Source organism: Oncorhynchus keta, chromosome 19, assembly GCF_023373465.1.
Source record: "Oncorhynchus keta strain PuntledgeMale-10-30-2019 chromosome 19, Oket_V2, whole genome shotgun sequence".
In the NCBI taxonomy this organism is placed as follows: Eukaryota; Metazoa; Chordata; class Actinopteri; order Salmoniformes; family Salmonidae; genus Oncorhynchus; species Oncorhynchus keta.
In genome coordinates this window covers 32,817,098-32,830,966 of record NC_068439.1, presented here as the reverse complement: position 1 = coordinate 32,830,966, position 13,869 = coordinate 32,817,098, and the positions used below count along the sequence as shown (strand labels likewise).

At 39.4% G+C, this 13,869-nt stretch overlaps 2 protein-coding genes across 6 annotated transcripts in view; both read right to left on the bottom strand.

The window, feature by feature from the left end:
• Nucleotides 1-1,456: 1,456 nt before the first annotated feature.
• On the bottom strand, nucleotides 1,457-8,158 carry LOC118398077 (DNA-directed RNA polymerase III subunit RPC7-like). 3 transcript variants are annotated; one of them, XM_035793078.1, is made up of 8 exons: nucleotides 8,011-8,158; nucleotides 7,074-7,216; nucleotides 6,613-6,742; nucleotides 5,887-5,955; nucleotides 5,447-5,503; nucleotides 3,371-3,441; nucleotides 3,108-3,227; nucleotides 1,457-2,240 (listed from the first exon to the last, which is right to left on the bottom strand). In XM_035793078.1, exons 1-8 carry the CDS (start codon nucleotides 8,135-8,137, stop codon nucleotides 2,154-2,156), a joined length of 804 nt encoding a protein of 267 aa, XP_035648971.1. In that variant the 5' UTR covers nucleotides 8,138-8,158; the 3' UTR covers nucleotides 1,457-2,153. The 3 variants fall into 3 exon arrangements, with proteins under 3 accessions (XP_035648971.1, XP_035648972.1, XP_035648973.1); XM_035793079.2 differs by having other exon boundaries at nucleotides 7,704-8,099; XM_035793080.2 differs by lacking the exon at nucleotides 8,011-8,158 and adding an exon at nucleotides 7,327-7,641.
• Nucleotides 8,159-8,655: 497 nt separating this feature from the next.
• LOC118398076 (transcriptional repressor p66-beta-like) overlaps nucleotides 8,656-13,869 on the bottom strand; it is a 46,545-nt gene continuing 41,331 nt past the window's right edge. For all 3 annotated transcript variants that reach the window (XM_035793076.2, XM_035793072.2, XM_035793074.2), the window contains exon 11: nucleotides 8,656-13,460. In XM_035793076.2, coding sequence (XP_035648969.1) covers nucleotides 13,324-13,460 — 137 coding nt within the window. In that variant the 3' untranslated portion in view covers nucleotides 8,656-13,323. The remainder of the gene's footprint in view (nucleotides 13,461-13,869) is intronic.

Here is a 13,869-nt window from a genome sequence, read left to right as displayed (position 1 = left end):
AATTATGATCTCTTATTGTCACTTGTTTAATCCATTTCAAATCAGTGTAGATCAAGGGGAGGAGACAAGTTAAATAAGTATTTTTAAGCCTTGAGACAGGGATTGTGTATGTGTGCAATGGGCAAAAATAAATAAATGGAAGTGCCTATGAACGGGCTAGGGTAGTAGGTGCCAGACGTAACGGTTTGTGTCGAGAACTGCAACACTGCTGGGTTTTTCCACACTCAACAGTTTCCTGTGTGGATCAAGAATGGTTCACCACCCAAAGGCCATCTAGCCAACTTGAAACAACTGTGGTACGCATTGGAGTCAACATGGGCCAGCATCCCTGTGGAACGCTTTCGACACGTTGTAGAGTCCATGCCGCAATGAATTAAGGCAGTTTTGAGGGCAAAAAAAGGGGGTGCAAATCAATATTAGGATGGTGTTCCTAATGTTTGGTACACTCAGTGTAATTCTCCATAGTTTAGATGTGCTCTAATGAGGGAACCACAGAGGGACCATGTCAACATGTAAGGCAACACTTGTGCATACGTGCATGACGTGACAAGTGCTTTGGCTTAAACACAAATACCAAAGAAAAACTTTGGCATTTGGTAGTCCACCTTGACTTACACCCAGCAGCAGAGGAGATGGAGTTCACCTGCAGTAGGCTAGTCTGGATCAGGTCTAGCAGGCTGTGTGAGGATGATAATGAATCACACAAGTTCATAATGCACTTTTTTAATAATAATAATTATTTGTGGGGTGATTATATTTGTTGTTACTCACAAGTGTGTTATTTGCATATCCCAACTCCCCCCTGAGTCACCCGCAGGGAGTGGGTCACTATTTTCTAGTGCCCTAGAGCAATTAGGGTCAAGTGCCTTGCTCAAGGGCAATGAGTCAGATTTTTCGCCTTGTCTGCCTTGAGATTCAAACCAGTGACCTTTCAGTTACTGGCCCAACGCTTTAACCTTGAGGCTACCCACCTCGTTTGAGTGTGATTGATGTTGTTTAGATATAGAATATCTCAAAATCAAATGGTTAAAAAGCAGAAGACTTACAGGGCTGATATTCAGAGTAAAAAAAAAGAAGCATGTTTTTCAAAGCTAGTCAGGCAATGTAAACTTTCTGCCCTAGACTAGGCTTACATTTTAAGGGTTGTCTTTCCACCTTGGACGGCAGGATGTTAAACGCTGTTCAAGGAAATGGAGGATCACTTCTTTTAACGGGTAGAATAAAAAAAAAGGGTAAAAAAAACATTCTGGGAGCTCACCACTAAATTACCAGGAAGTTGGCTGAAAAAACACTTAACATGTCATGAGTTTACACATGTTCACACCCAATCCCATCCCTGCTCCTTTTAAATTGGCAATGGTGAATAACTTTTTTTGTCAACTGCATAACCTACCAACTACACACAGTGAACATACACCACACCTGATTTACCTTGGAGTAATATGCCATCTGCTGGTTGGTTGATACAAATATTTACTCTGGAGCTATAAAATGTATTTAGATTCAAATTCAACACTTTCAAATTGTCAACTTGCATAACATAATTTGACATTACAGGAAAAAAAATATTTAAAAAGAATACACAACATTTTTTTGGATTGCAACTATTGTTTTCAATGCCTTTAGCCAACATTTGATTGTCGTATACACTTAAGAGACTTACACCAAGGAATTACAAAAGCTAAAATACCTCTCTAAAACATGTCTTTACTTTAAAAACCATAGACTGCTGCAATTGTACGTGTTAATTAAAACCATCAAATCCGTTAAAGTTATAAAAGGCATCACTATCCTGTAAATACTTCAGCTCCCATTACCACCTCAACATAGGTGAAGAAAGGGGAACAGTCAGCATGACTAGTTAGGATCTTTGGCACTTTAAATCACCACACACAATAAGAAAATCTTCTCTCTAGATGTCTACATTGAGCCACTGTTTTCACCAGCAGTCACCGTCTTCCATGTCTTGGATCTAGGTTATCACATAGCAGCATATTGTTCTTTCCATGTTTTAGACTATACCGGTTAATGTCTTTGTTCCCATGGCCAATGACTCCACAAGTAATTAGAATACTGTAACTATGTCCGCAGGGAAGATAACTCAAAGCCGTCTCTTTTTGTCTATTCAGTGTTATCAACACTCTTACGGTCTCTCAGTAAGTGGCTTCGTCCATGTTGTCGTCACTGTCCCCTCCAAACTCCTCTCCATTGTCAAAGTAAGACATGATGTAGTCGGTATCCTGGAACACAGATGATGATTATAGAGCTATGCAAGGAGGAATGATAGCCTACCAAGTGAACAATGGCTCCCCGGTCCACTGGCTTGTCAACATCTTTTTCAGTTTTCCACTTGTCTGTGGCTCCTTAGTATAGTAGCTAGCTAGTTTGAGTTGCGCTGTTTTTAGCATGTTTGACATAGCTATTCAACCATACATTAGAGGAACAAGGCATCTTACTTCATCTAAATATTCCTCCTTTGTGAACTTGTATAACATTTCTGTCAGTATTCTTTTGGGGAGATTAATCTAGCAAAACACCGTAGAAAACTTATGGCCTGCATAAATACAGATGTGTCTGTCACAAACTCAATGGCACGGGAAACTTTGAAGGACGGACCCAGTTGATAGAATGTGGCAAGTTCGCTAGCTAGAGCGCTAGTTCAAGACAGACAGGAAGAGCGGACAGAAGATTAAAAAGGACAACCTGAACCAATCTCCATGCATAGCCATGGTGACTTACAGAAGATATGCATTTCATCAGGGTATTAGCTGTTGGCCAATGTGCCCGGCAATATCTTTATTTTCATCTTTTATTGACCAAAAGATGGCTGTTACCAGCTAACAAACTTGTGATTAGAAGGTGAGGATTTTACGGAGACTAAACACACCTTAGACACCATTTATGCACCTTTTTTATTTTGTAAATAGCTTTTGAGTAGCTATTACGATAAATTAGCGTTGTTAGCATTAGCTTTACTCACCAACCATTATCTTCACTGGCATTTCACACATTTTTTCCCGACTAAATATCTGACCATAACAGTCAGATTCAAAGCGGAACAAGGTATAAAAATGTGACGGACCTCATCAGTCGCCATTACCCCTTACCTCTTCAAAGTCTTCCTCATAGTCCTCTTCATCTGCCTGTTCTTCTTCCTCGTTCGTCTTCTTTTTCTCCTCGTCCTGCTCTTCCTCAGAGTTCACCGCCTCTTCTTTCTTTTCAAGAGTCTGAAGAGTGTGTTTCCAAGAAACATCAAAACCAGGGCAGGGTACATGCATATTAGCCCCTAATTCGGAGTAACTAAAAGGTTTGTATTTCTGATCTCTAGTCTCCTTTTGAAGAAAGGTTAGTCGTTTCTGTAATATCCTACCTCTAGCTTGGTGAGAATCTCCTCTTTTCCTACAAGAGGTTTCTTTGTCCGTTTAACTTGAGGTGTGGGTCCTAGAAGACAAGAATGGAACATGAAGGTTAGCTTAAAAGTAAGTCAATAAAAAAGCAGAACTGACGTGGCAACAAATGGAGCAGGACAGAAGCATGGCCGTAACTAAACTCAGCAAAAGAAGAAATGTCCCTTTTTCAGGACCCTGTCATTCAAAGATAATTCGTAAAAATCCAAATAACTTCACAGATCTTCATTGTGAAGGGTTGTTTAAACACTGTGTCCCATGCTTGTTCAATGAACCATAAACAATTAATGAACATGCACCTGTGGAACGGTCGTTAAGACACTAACAGCTTACAGACGGTAGGCAAATTAAGGTCACAGTTATGAAAACTTAGGATATCAAAGAGGCCTTTCTACTGACTCTGAAAAACACCAAAAGAAAGATGCCCAGGATCCCTGCTCATCTGCGTGAATGTGCTATAGGCATGCTGCAAGGAGGCATGAGGACTGCAAATGTGGCCAGGACAATAAATTGCATTGTCCGTGCTGTGAGACGCCCAAGACAGCGCTACAGGGAGACAGGATGGACAGTTGATCGTCCTCGCAGTGGCAGACCAAGTGTAACAACACCTGCACAGGATCGGTACATCCAAAATTTGAGACCTTTGGTTCCAACCTCTGTTTCTTGTGAGATACAGAGTAGATAAATGGATCATCTCTGGATCTGTGGTTCCCAACGTGAAGCATGGAGGTGGTGGTGTGATGGTGCATTGCTGGTTACACTGTTGGTGATTTCTTTAGAATTCAAGGCAGACTTAACTAGCATGGCTACCACAGCATTCTGCAGCGATACGCCATCCCATCTGGTTTGCGCTTAGTGGGACTATAATTTGCTGTACAATGACCCAAAACACACCTCCAGGCCATGTAAGAGCTTTTTGACCAAGAATGAGAGTGATGGAGTGATGCATCCGATGACCTGGCCTCCACAATCACCTGACCACAACCCAATTGAGATGGTTTGGGACGAGTTGGACCGCAGAGTCCAGGGTAGCCTAGTGGTTAGAGCATTGGACTAGTAACCGAAAGGTTGCAAGTTCAAATCCCCGAGCTGACAAGGTACAACATCTGTCGTTCTGCCCTTGAACAGGCAGTTAACCCACTAGGCCGTCATTGAAAATAAGAATTTGTTCTTAACTGACTTGCCTAGTAAAATAAAATAAAAGAGTGAATTTGCTAATAAATTCATAATAAATCCTACAATGTGATTTTCTGGATTTTTCTTTCTAATTTTGTCTGTCATAGTTGAAAATTACAGGCATCTCTCATCTTTTTAAGTGGGAGAACTTGCACAATTGGTGGCTGACTAAATACTTTTTTGCCCCACTGTATATATATATATATTATATTTATTTTTTGTACACAAAGAAAATCAATTACGGGTCAACATCTAAATATTGCTCCCGGCGTTGATCAAAGCGCATAACAGTTAAATTTTTGATCTGACAGAGTTCTAATTGCACCTGCCTCTTTGCTAATGAGTGGAATCAAGAACAGTTGTTTGTTGGTTATGTTAGCCTGCGTTCCCCAGAGTTGCCTTTTTAGCAGCATTTTCACCACTCTCTCAAAAGGCTAACTCCACCCTCTCGCACCACAGGCTGGCTCAAGTAGGCAACAAGGACTGCTGCTGACAGTGTGTTTGCGCGATACCAGACAAAAAGCTATTTTAAAAACGTCCCGCGGCTCCTGACGTGTCTACAGGCATCCCCTAAACAAACAAAAACTGACTCACAACTGGTAAATAGTCGCTTATGTCAGTCAGGTGGCTAGAAATGTATTGAAATGTGTAGAAATGCAATAAATGAGTTTCAACTTAAAAACAAAATTCTTACAGACGTCACTTGAACTCAAAACCTGGTTAGGGACTTGACAGGAGGTTGGAATCAGTTCAAGTAAATTAAATTTCACTGAGTATCTGAGAAAAAAATCTCAATTGAAAACAATACATGGCTTACACAAAGTTTGAATTCCACACACAAGTCCTTGAGATAAAGCACTCACTTTTACCCCGAGGTTCTCTCACTTTAACGCAAAGCTCTTTAGGCAATCTGCTCCAGTCTGAAACAGAACCATAAAAAAAGAGAAACACGTTACCATAGAAAATACGCATTGCATAAAACACACCAGAAATGCATCACATTCAAAGTATGAGGAATAATGACACCACAGCACAAGATTATAAATCAGATTAGTTCAGACAAGAAATTGACTGTCTGGCACCATCAGCTGGACATATAGCAAAACTGCATCAAAAAAAAATACCAGAAATAGGACTGACCCAGTCTGGCTAGGCTAGGGGTGCCACTGAAGAATACTAGCAGTAGGAAAGTGGTACAGGGAACAAAATAGTTAATAAAAGAGACAACTGTTCTATGATCAGTTGAGGGCAGATTCTTAAAGCCTGTAATTCCACAAACCAGCCCCAGCCAATCATCACTCACCTGGGCTCCACTCGATGGTGCTGTCCTTGGGCTCTCCGCTCTGGTACTTATCAGAGTAGCGATCGACATCTACATGGGAAACAGCAGCAAGATTATAACTAACAATTTCCTATTCATATAATACCAACCAGGGAAAATTGTAGAACACAACTACAAAACCTTCTATACCATACCATTTGTCTGACATAACAGCCGCCATAACTGGGTACTTTTTTACAAGCATTCAACAATACGATTATTGTGAATGCTCTAATAGAACAGTTTGATTTAAATATTTACATGCCTTGCCCTTACAATCTGGTTTACATGTTAATCAGGCTACTAATTAAAGCAATTATATAATCTTTGGGAAGCCTATTTAATTATGACCCCCAAAAAAATGTCATTTCATTCACACCAATGACGTAACAAATGCTTGCAACATTCTTTAAAAGTTTACCAATACTATTAACCACACAATCATGGTTAATAACATTCTATGATAAATGTAAATGTAAATGTAAATTTCTCCACCCCTTAAACGGAGACTCTGCGATATGACGTTGCTACGAGCAGCACCGCAGTTGAGCGCAATATAAGACGATATATACTCACCGAATATCAGAGTATATGTGCATGTGCACTTAAATTGCTACAACATGATAACTATCGGACCAAAACGGCAGAACAGTTTAGCCTCACGCTTAGTTGTTGCTGAAATCATCCTGATATTGCCATTTACTCTACCTCTTTTGGGAGCAGCCCGTCTGATGTAGAAAGGCAGGGTCTTGGTGGCGGCCCTCAGCTCCTGTTTCAGAGCAAGCATGTACTCCACCTCCTCTCCTGTCTGCAGGGGCACAGGCTGGACTGGCATGGGCTGAGGTTAAGGAGAGGGAACAGATCAGGAGACTGGGTTTCTATCGCACCACAACACTAGCACTAAGCAAACATGTAACTAGATTTAAATTACTATACAGTATTTAATAATACTGCAAACTGTTTAAAGGATGGTAGGCTATAATGTGTCTAAACCAGACAGTGTCTCAGAGAGACAATTGCCTTGAAGAGAAAAAGAAAACATTTACGCATTACTAGCAATATTAGATAAGTCATTATTTTAATGTTGTGATGCTCAAGAGCACTATAAGCAATTGTGGCAAGGTGAGTCCAGACTGTGTTAGAAGCCCTAACTCCATGTGCACACTCACAGGGAAGAGGGGTGAGGGCTTAAAGGTGGTGGGGGGCAGGCTGTCCCCCCTTCCTATGCCCACATCCTCCAGGTTGAAGGTCATCTGTCCCCTTCCACGACCCCTGCCTCTTCCAGCCATGGGGATGGGTATGTTGCTAAATGCTGAAAGAATCGTGGGAGAAAAAAATCAGATAGAGGTAGCCAAACAAATACACATAGCAACCAGTATTGTGGATATATAACTCGCATTTGGGAGTGGGCTCCCAATGTACCTTTGTTTACAGATAACTAGTAACATTAACTAGCTAACTTTGGGTAGATACCGTTCGTTAGGTAGCTAGCACTCAATTACAGCATGGAAGTCCATACAAAATAAGAAAGCTAACTAGCTATCGCACTTCACCCTGGCCCTACCGACTCTTCTGTATCGTTTTGGAATCTGGAAAGTTAATAACACACATGATTACACCAAATCCTTAGCAAGCAAAATATATAGCTACAGTAGTTAGCGATGATATTTGAACTGCCGGCCTGTGACCTCTCCAGTGCAGCATTGTGCTTGTTTGCATAGCCTGCTAGCTATTATTGTCTGGCATTCAAGCAAGCTATGTTTCGCAGCTATTCTATGACATTATACTTTTTCACGTACCTACAATGTGTCAGTTGAGATCGTAAAATATAGAGCCAAGCTCTGAAACGTACAGTATAAAACCCAAGCCCAACAGAATCCAACACAAATGTCTTATTTTTCCCCCCAAAACAAATATCTTGAATGGCTAGCTAACTTAGTATTAACGTTAGAAATGTTGCAGTCTGCAGAGCCCAAACCAGATACACTGGCTTGATAGCGATGTCGCCAACGTTTGCTAGCTGACGATTACGCTTGCAGGCTGAGCGTTCTAATAAACTACAGTGCAGGTTATAATACGTATGTTGTTTTTCCTCTTGACACATACATAGCTTATTATACTGTAGAATATGAATATGTATTTCCGAGTATGCCCACACGTGCACAGACAGCCGGATGTTTTCAACTGGAGTCCACGTGTGTTCCGTCGGCATTGAATGTCTCAGGAAACACATTCTGTGCGCAATAGTTCCACCCTACTGTCTGTACTAAAATAATAAATAGTTACTTTAATCTAGCATAATAGTTTCCCCACAAACAAAATGTGGTAGCGTTTTGTAGCACTGGTTCATTTATTAATTATTCTGTCTGAGCTATAAGGAAAAACGGCTCACAACATATTCGTGCTCCCCACTGCCACCATGCAGCACTATTATACCTTACGTTTTAAGATTTGGGATTGTTTGAGTAAGAAACTGACGGAAAGGGGGAAGGATGGAAATCTAGTCAGTTGCACAACTAAATGCATTCAACCGAAATCCTCTTCCGCATTTAACCCAACTCCTCTTAATCAGGTGTTGTGTTTAGTTTGAAGTGCATTTTATATTTGCAGGTAAGCTTTGTGCTTGTGTTGCTGAAAAGGTTAGCCTCTTAAATGGCATGTAAATGCCAAATTATTACTTTACACATCTACCCCTATAGACTTCACAGGAAAACAATGTTTTTGTAGAAAACAAGTCATAAAATCCAGAAGTAAATCGTTCCATCCTTTATTAAACATAGCTTGCAAGAGATAAATATTACAAAGTTATTTCCTCCAAAATTAGCTTATTTTTTCAGTCAATGCATAATCGTTATTAATCAACTGGCAGTATTCAAACAGCATTAATATTTTTTATTTTAATTTTTCTTTGAAGACAGTTAAATATCAAGTATGTGCAAAAGGTCAGGATTTATATTTGAAATAAAAAACAAAAAGGGATTTATTTTCTAGGATAAAAATGAATTCTCTTTTCACCCATTCCCCAGATGTCCATTCAATTGATACAGACTGATAATGACTCCATGACTTTTTTTCTCACAAATGTAATTTACAACATCAACATTATGCAATGTTTAAACTGAGGAATTGCAGTTCATTTTACATGTATAAAAGAAAAACTTCAGCATATTCACTTGAAAATGTAGAAAATTATTTGCAATGAATACAACCCCCCTTCAAAAGTTCCCTGTATTTCCAACAATAACTAATATGCCAAGAGTACATTAAAGGATACCAATAAAATAACATAATACATTTGTTTAGCCAGGAAATGTGATCAATCCTCCATAAGAATAACATCCCAATTAGTACACCCCATAACTATGACACTGTCTTGATGGGCAGCTTTATCTGCCTTAGACATAACCCTATTCTTGAACTCACTTATATGGGAGTCAGTTTGAAACTACATGATAATTCCCCCAAAACAAATGTTGACCAGAACAAAGGTGATAAGGGCAAGATTTCTCTCATCTCCAACAGCTCCTAGTACATTAGATTTTAAAAAGCTAAAAACAAATAAAAACATTTTACTTTAATTCAATTTATATTTTCCAATAGAAAACATGAGCATATTTTCATATTCATATGGAAGAAAGAAAAGGAAATGTAATTTTTATACCTTTCATTTCAGACATGGTTAGCCCTGTAGTTCAATACAGAAACTGAAATCAACAAAACACAGAGAGCTGTTCCGGAGTGAGATCTGTGGATTTGATGACTCCTCCGGGGTAATACTGTCTGTCAGTGGTTTGATCATGCCACGTCCTCACAAATGAAGTCTGCATGGGTTCATCCAAAGTAAGAAATACACTGAACAGTGTTGAGTTTCTAATAGAACATACATACAACAAACATACGTGAACCTGACATTCTTCAAGCTCAAAGCCTGTGGAATGGATTCAAACACCATCAGAACAATGATCACTTTTCCGGCAAACACTACAACATTTTTTTTTTTTATATATAAAAAAAAAAAAAAAAAACATACATTCAGGGATAAAATGTGTCTAAAAGAAAGAATAAGAATAATCCCATACATTTTGCACATTTGTTACACAATAATACACAGTGATCACAAAACAAAATGACAACTTTCACTATATTCATGGCTTTTTGTTTGCTTTTCTACACAATATACCATTTATTTTTTTATCGAAGTGAGAAAAAAAAGCTTATGTACATTTAAGTCATTATTAGTTCTGACATAGCACATATCATGTAATTTTTATTTCAGTCAATAAAATGTTTGATTAAATTTTATTTTTTTTCTTGAAAACATAAAACATAACAAAACAAAAATACTTAATTGAGACATCAGAAATAGGACATTTAAAAACCCTAAAACAGTTGACATTTCAAAAAAAGATTGTGGTTGAAATTACAAAAGGTGTGTGGATGTGTCTATTAGTCTGCAAGAGAGAACAAGAGAGAAAGGAGCTTCAATATACAAGTCCAGCTTCATAGCAAAAGGACATAGAAAAATGAGACAGCCGAATCAAACATATGAGGGGATGGGAAAGAAAATGTACCCAGATATAAAAAAAAGTCATGACATCCTATTCTAACCAACCACAAAAGAGGGAATTGATTGACAATTGTATAAGCAACAAAAACAAATCTCTTCTGAATGTAAACTTCCATTCACATCTATATATTGCACCTGCCAATCAAACCAAAAGGTAGTTTCATAAATGACTTGGTGTGTGTTCAGTATAAATAACTTACGAGAACTAGGAAAGGGGACTTGAGATTTCATAGGCCACTGCATGAGTGCACTTCACTTGATACACAAAATCTGTATCTAGTGTGCAGAGCTTGCACCCAATTTAATGTAAACCTGTCATGTCAGGCCTGCTAAACTGTGCACACCTAATGATAGTAGAGTGTTACCTATCATAAGATTGATCTAATCAGTTGATTACTCCATTTCAAAGAATCCATCTTGATTGGTTCAGCTCCTCAAAGCTTCCACTCGAACAGTGCTTGTAATGCCATAATCTCTCAGCCAAACCTTACAGGTTGTCAGTGTGTAAGAGGATGACAAACCCCAAATTCCACAACTCTTTGAGGCCAGTGAACAATACAGGTGAGATATTTTTAAGTGCCAATATTATTGCAGTGTTGCCATGGATCTTTCCATGGTCCTTTGGCTTTACTTAAGTCTTTCTATGGCCATCAGGATGGTGATGTGCCCTAACCCCTGATTCTACAACCTACTTGACCAGATACTGACATAATACGCTGTTGAGCCATTGGCCTACAGATGCACATTTTCTATGTCATTCAACAGTTGACCTAAATTCCTGATACAGTGAGAGGTAAAATTGAAAATATGGTTTATAGCAGTTACAGCAGTAAATAATTCAACAATCCTTTAAAAGCCTGAAATAAAGACTGAAACCTGTGACGTTGAACCTAAGCACAAACTAAAAGTCCTGTCTGATCTTCCCAACACTAGCCATAAACCCCTTATAGCTTCTACATGGACGCACATGTAAATACTTAGTTCCTATGCCAGCCAGACAAACCCCAAATGATTTGAAGATCCGCTGGTCTACCTCTGAGAAATACTGCACATTGACTGAACACTGCTTTAAAATGTATTTTATGACCTGTAGCAAACTTGGCTTAGCGAGTCTACGGGACTTCAAAACCAAACCGAAAAACAAACAAACACAGAAAGTGCTGCTGGTGAAATGTACGTGGCAGTGGTAAGTGTTGACAGGCGTGTGAGACCATGCTCATATGACCGACGTCCCAAAGGTCAATGGGGGGCAAAAATGGACAAAATCACTTGTCACTGCCAGTGTTAACAAACTTGTTCAAATCATTAAAAAAAAGTAAGAGGGTTAACCAATTGAAAGTCATCTGATAAAGTCCACATGAACACTCTGGACAATGGTCTCTCCCGACTCTCTTGTAGACAATCAGATGACATCCGCACCTTGGGGGACCTGTGAATTGTAACATTCTTATTCTCTTTTTAAACGTTTTTTTAAATTTCTTTATTTTATTCATAATAAGAAAAGTGCTCCTCGAGAATGAGGCATCTCGTGTGCATTGCCTGAACACGATGATTGATCCACGTCTCTCCCATTTAAAGATAAATCCATATCAGTCTCCTTTCTCTCAAGCTTGTCATCGATACATAATCCATATAGATATTTTAATAGTTTCAATCTGTTCACAATTTTTGATAATTATCGTCTCCTGGGGCAAGTACCTCTGAGATACGCAGCCTTTTCTAGAGACGCCGCAAAAAAAAAAAAAACGAAAATCAAGAAACCCTACAACAAAACAAGAAGAAAACTAAAAACGTTCTACCCGCCAGCTCGAGTCCTCACCATTTCCCTCACGGTACCACAAGGACGTTGGGTTTAGAAAGGGTTGAAGTCTCTGGACTTGAGGCATTGAGGGGCAATGAGGGATGTTGGGTGCAGCTTTCATGACCCCATTTTCAGGCCAGTGCCGAGCACCGAAATGGGACGATACGCCAGACTCCAAAATGGCTGCCACGCTCCTCCTCTCTGCAGGCCATGGCCTCAACTGGTGACACGGCATGTATTTTTTTCTCTCCGCAAACACCGGTGTACTTTCCTGTGCTTATTTAATTGATTTGTTTATCTATTTATCCACACCTTAGTGCGCACTTTGTGGATCCTGTCCTTGCTCCCATTAATACTGTGTCAAACAAAAATATTAATAGTGCTTCCTGGTTATGATCCATTATCTTTGCTGGTCCACTCAAAGCAGGGCAGTCAGTCATTGGACCAGTGTCCAGGTGGATCCGGTTCATTTCGCATGATCTCTCTCTTACATAGCGGTATGACCATCTCTTTTGATGCTTTAAAAATCTTAAATTAAAGAACCGCACATATGGAGTGTAGCAGGGGAGGAACTAAAATAAAATTATATGTGAAAAGAAAAACAAAGATATCCTAAAGCAACCCTGCAACAGTACCCCCTACCTCCCCCAAAAATAAATAAAAGTAAGGGTGTGAATTGAAAGTGAGGCGCTCTACGTAGAATAACAATAGAAAAGCTTAATAAGTAACTGAAGCTGTAACAATAATAATAATAATAGTAACAACAGTAATAATAGTAGTACAAATTATTTGAGTCTTCGCATTAATTTTTGCTATAGTAAGAAAGTCGAGAAGATGCACTGACAGTTTGGTTGTCTTTTGTCTGGCTGATTGTGTCGTTTCTCAGGCTGATTGTGTCGTTTCTCATGGGTTAGTTTAGGTAGGCACACGGACAGGCACTGCATGCAATGGGGTGGGGGAGGTGGTCAAGTTTTTTTTGTGAGGGCATGGTGGGGGGGTGTTGAAGGTGACCCTTGGGGTGGGGATTGGGAGGGTGGGGACAAGGGGGGGTTCATTTCTGTCCATTGATGGACTGTGATATGGAGCGTGGCGGGATCATGTCCAACAGGTACTCCCTCTGGCGGTCCGCTAAGCTGGAGCCTTTGTTGGCCCCGACCCCTCCTTGGTTCAGGTAGGCAATGTTCAACCCTGGGAGAGAAGGAGAAAGCAAGAGAGAGATAGATCAAGAATAATAGAGAAGGAGAGAAAGAGACCGAGAGAGTTCAACAAGAGGTTGAGAGAATGAACAAGGAAAGGGAAGTTAAAAAGGACAGGAAGAAACACAGAGGGAAAAAAGAGAGAGAGGAAGAAAGAGGAACATATTTAATAATAAAACATATTTAAAAAATAACAAAATGTTCCAGAGTCTGCTGTGTCTGTTGTCCACCAGGGATCGGGTAAATTCCAATTGAATTTGAAACGCCAATGTAAAACTTCAATTAATTTACGTTGAATTCAATTACAATTTCCACAATCTTCAAATGATGGAATTTGACTGTACACATTTTTTAATTCAATTGAAATTGTAAAACAAATATTTGGAATGACATTACAAATT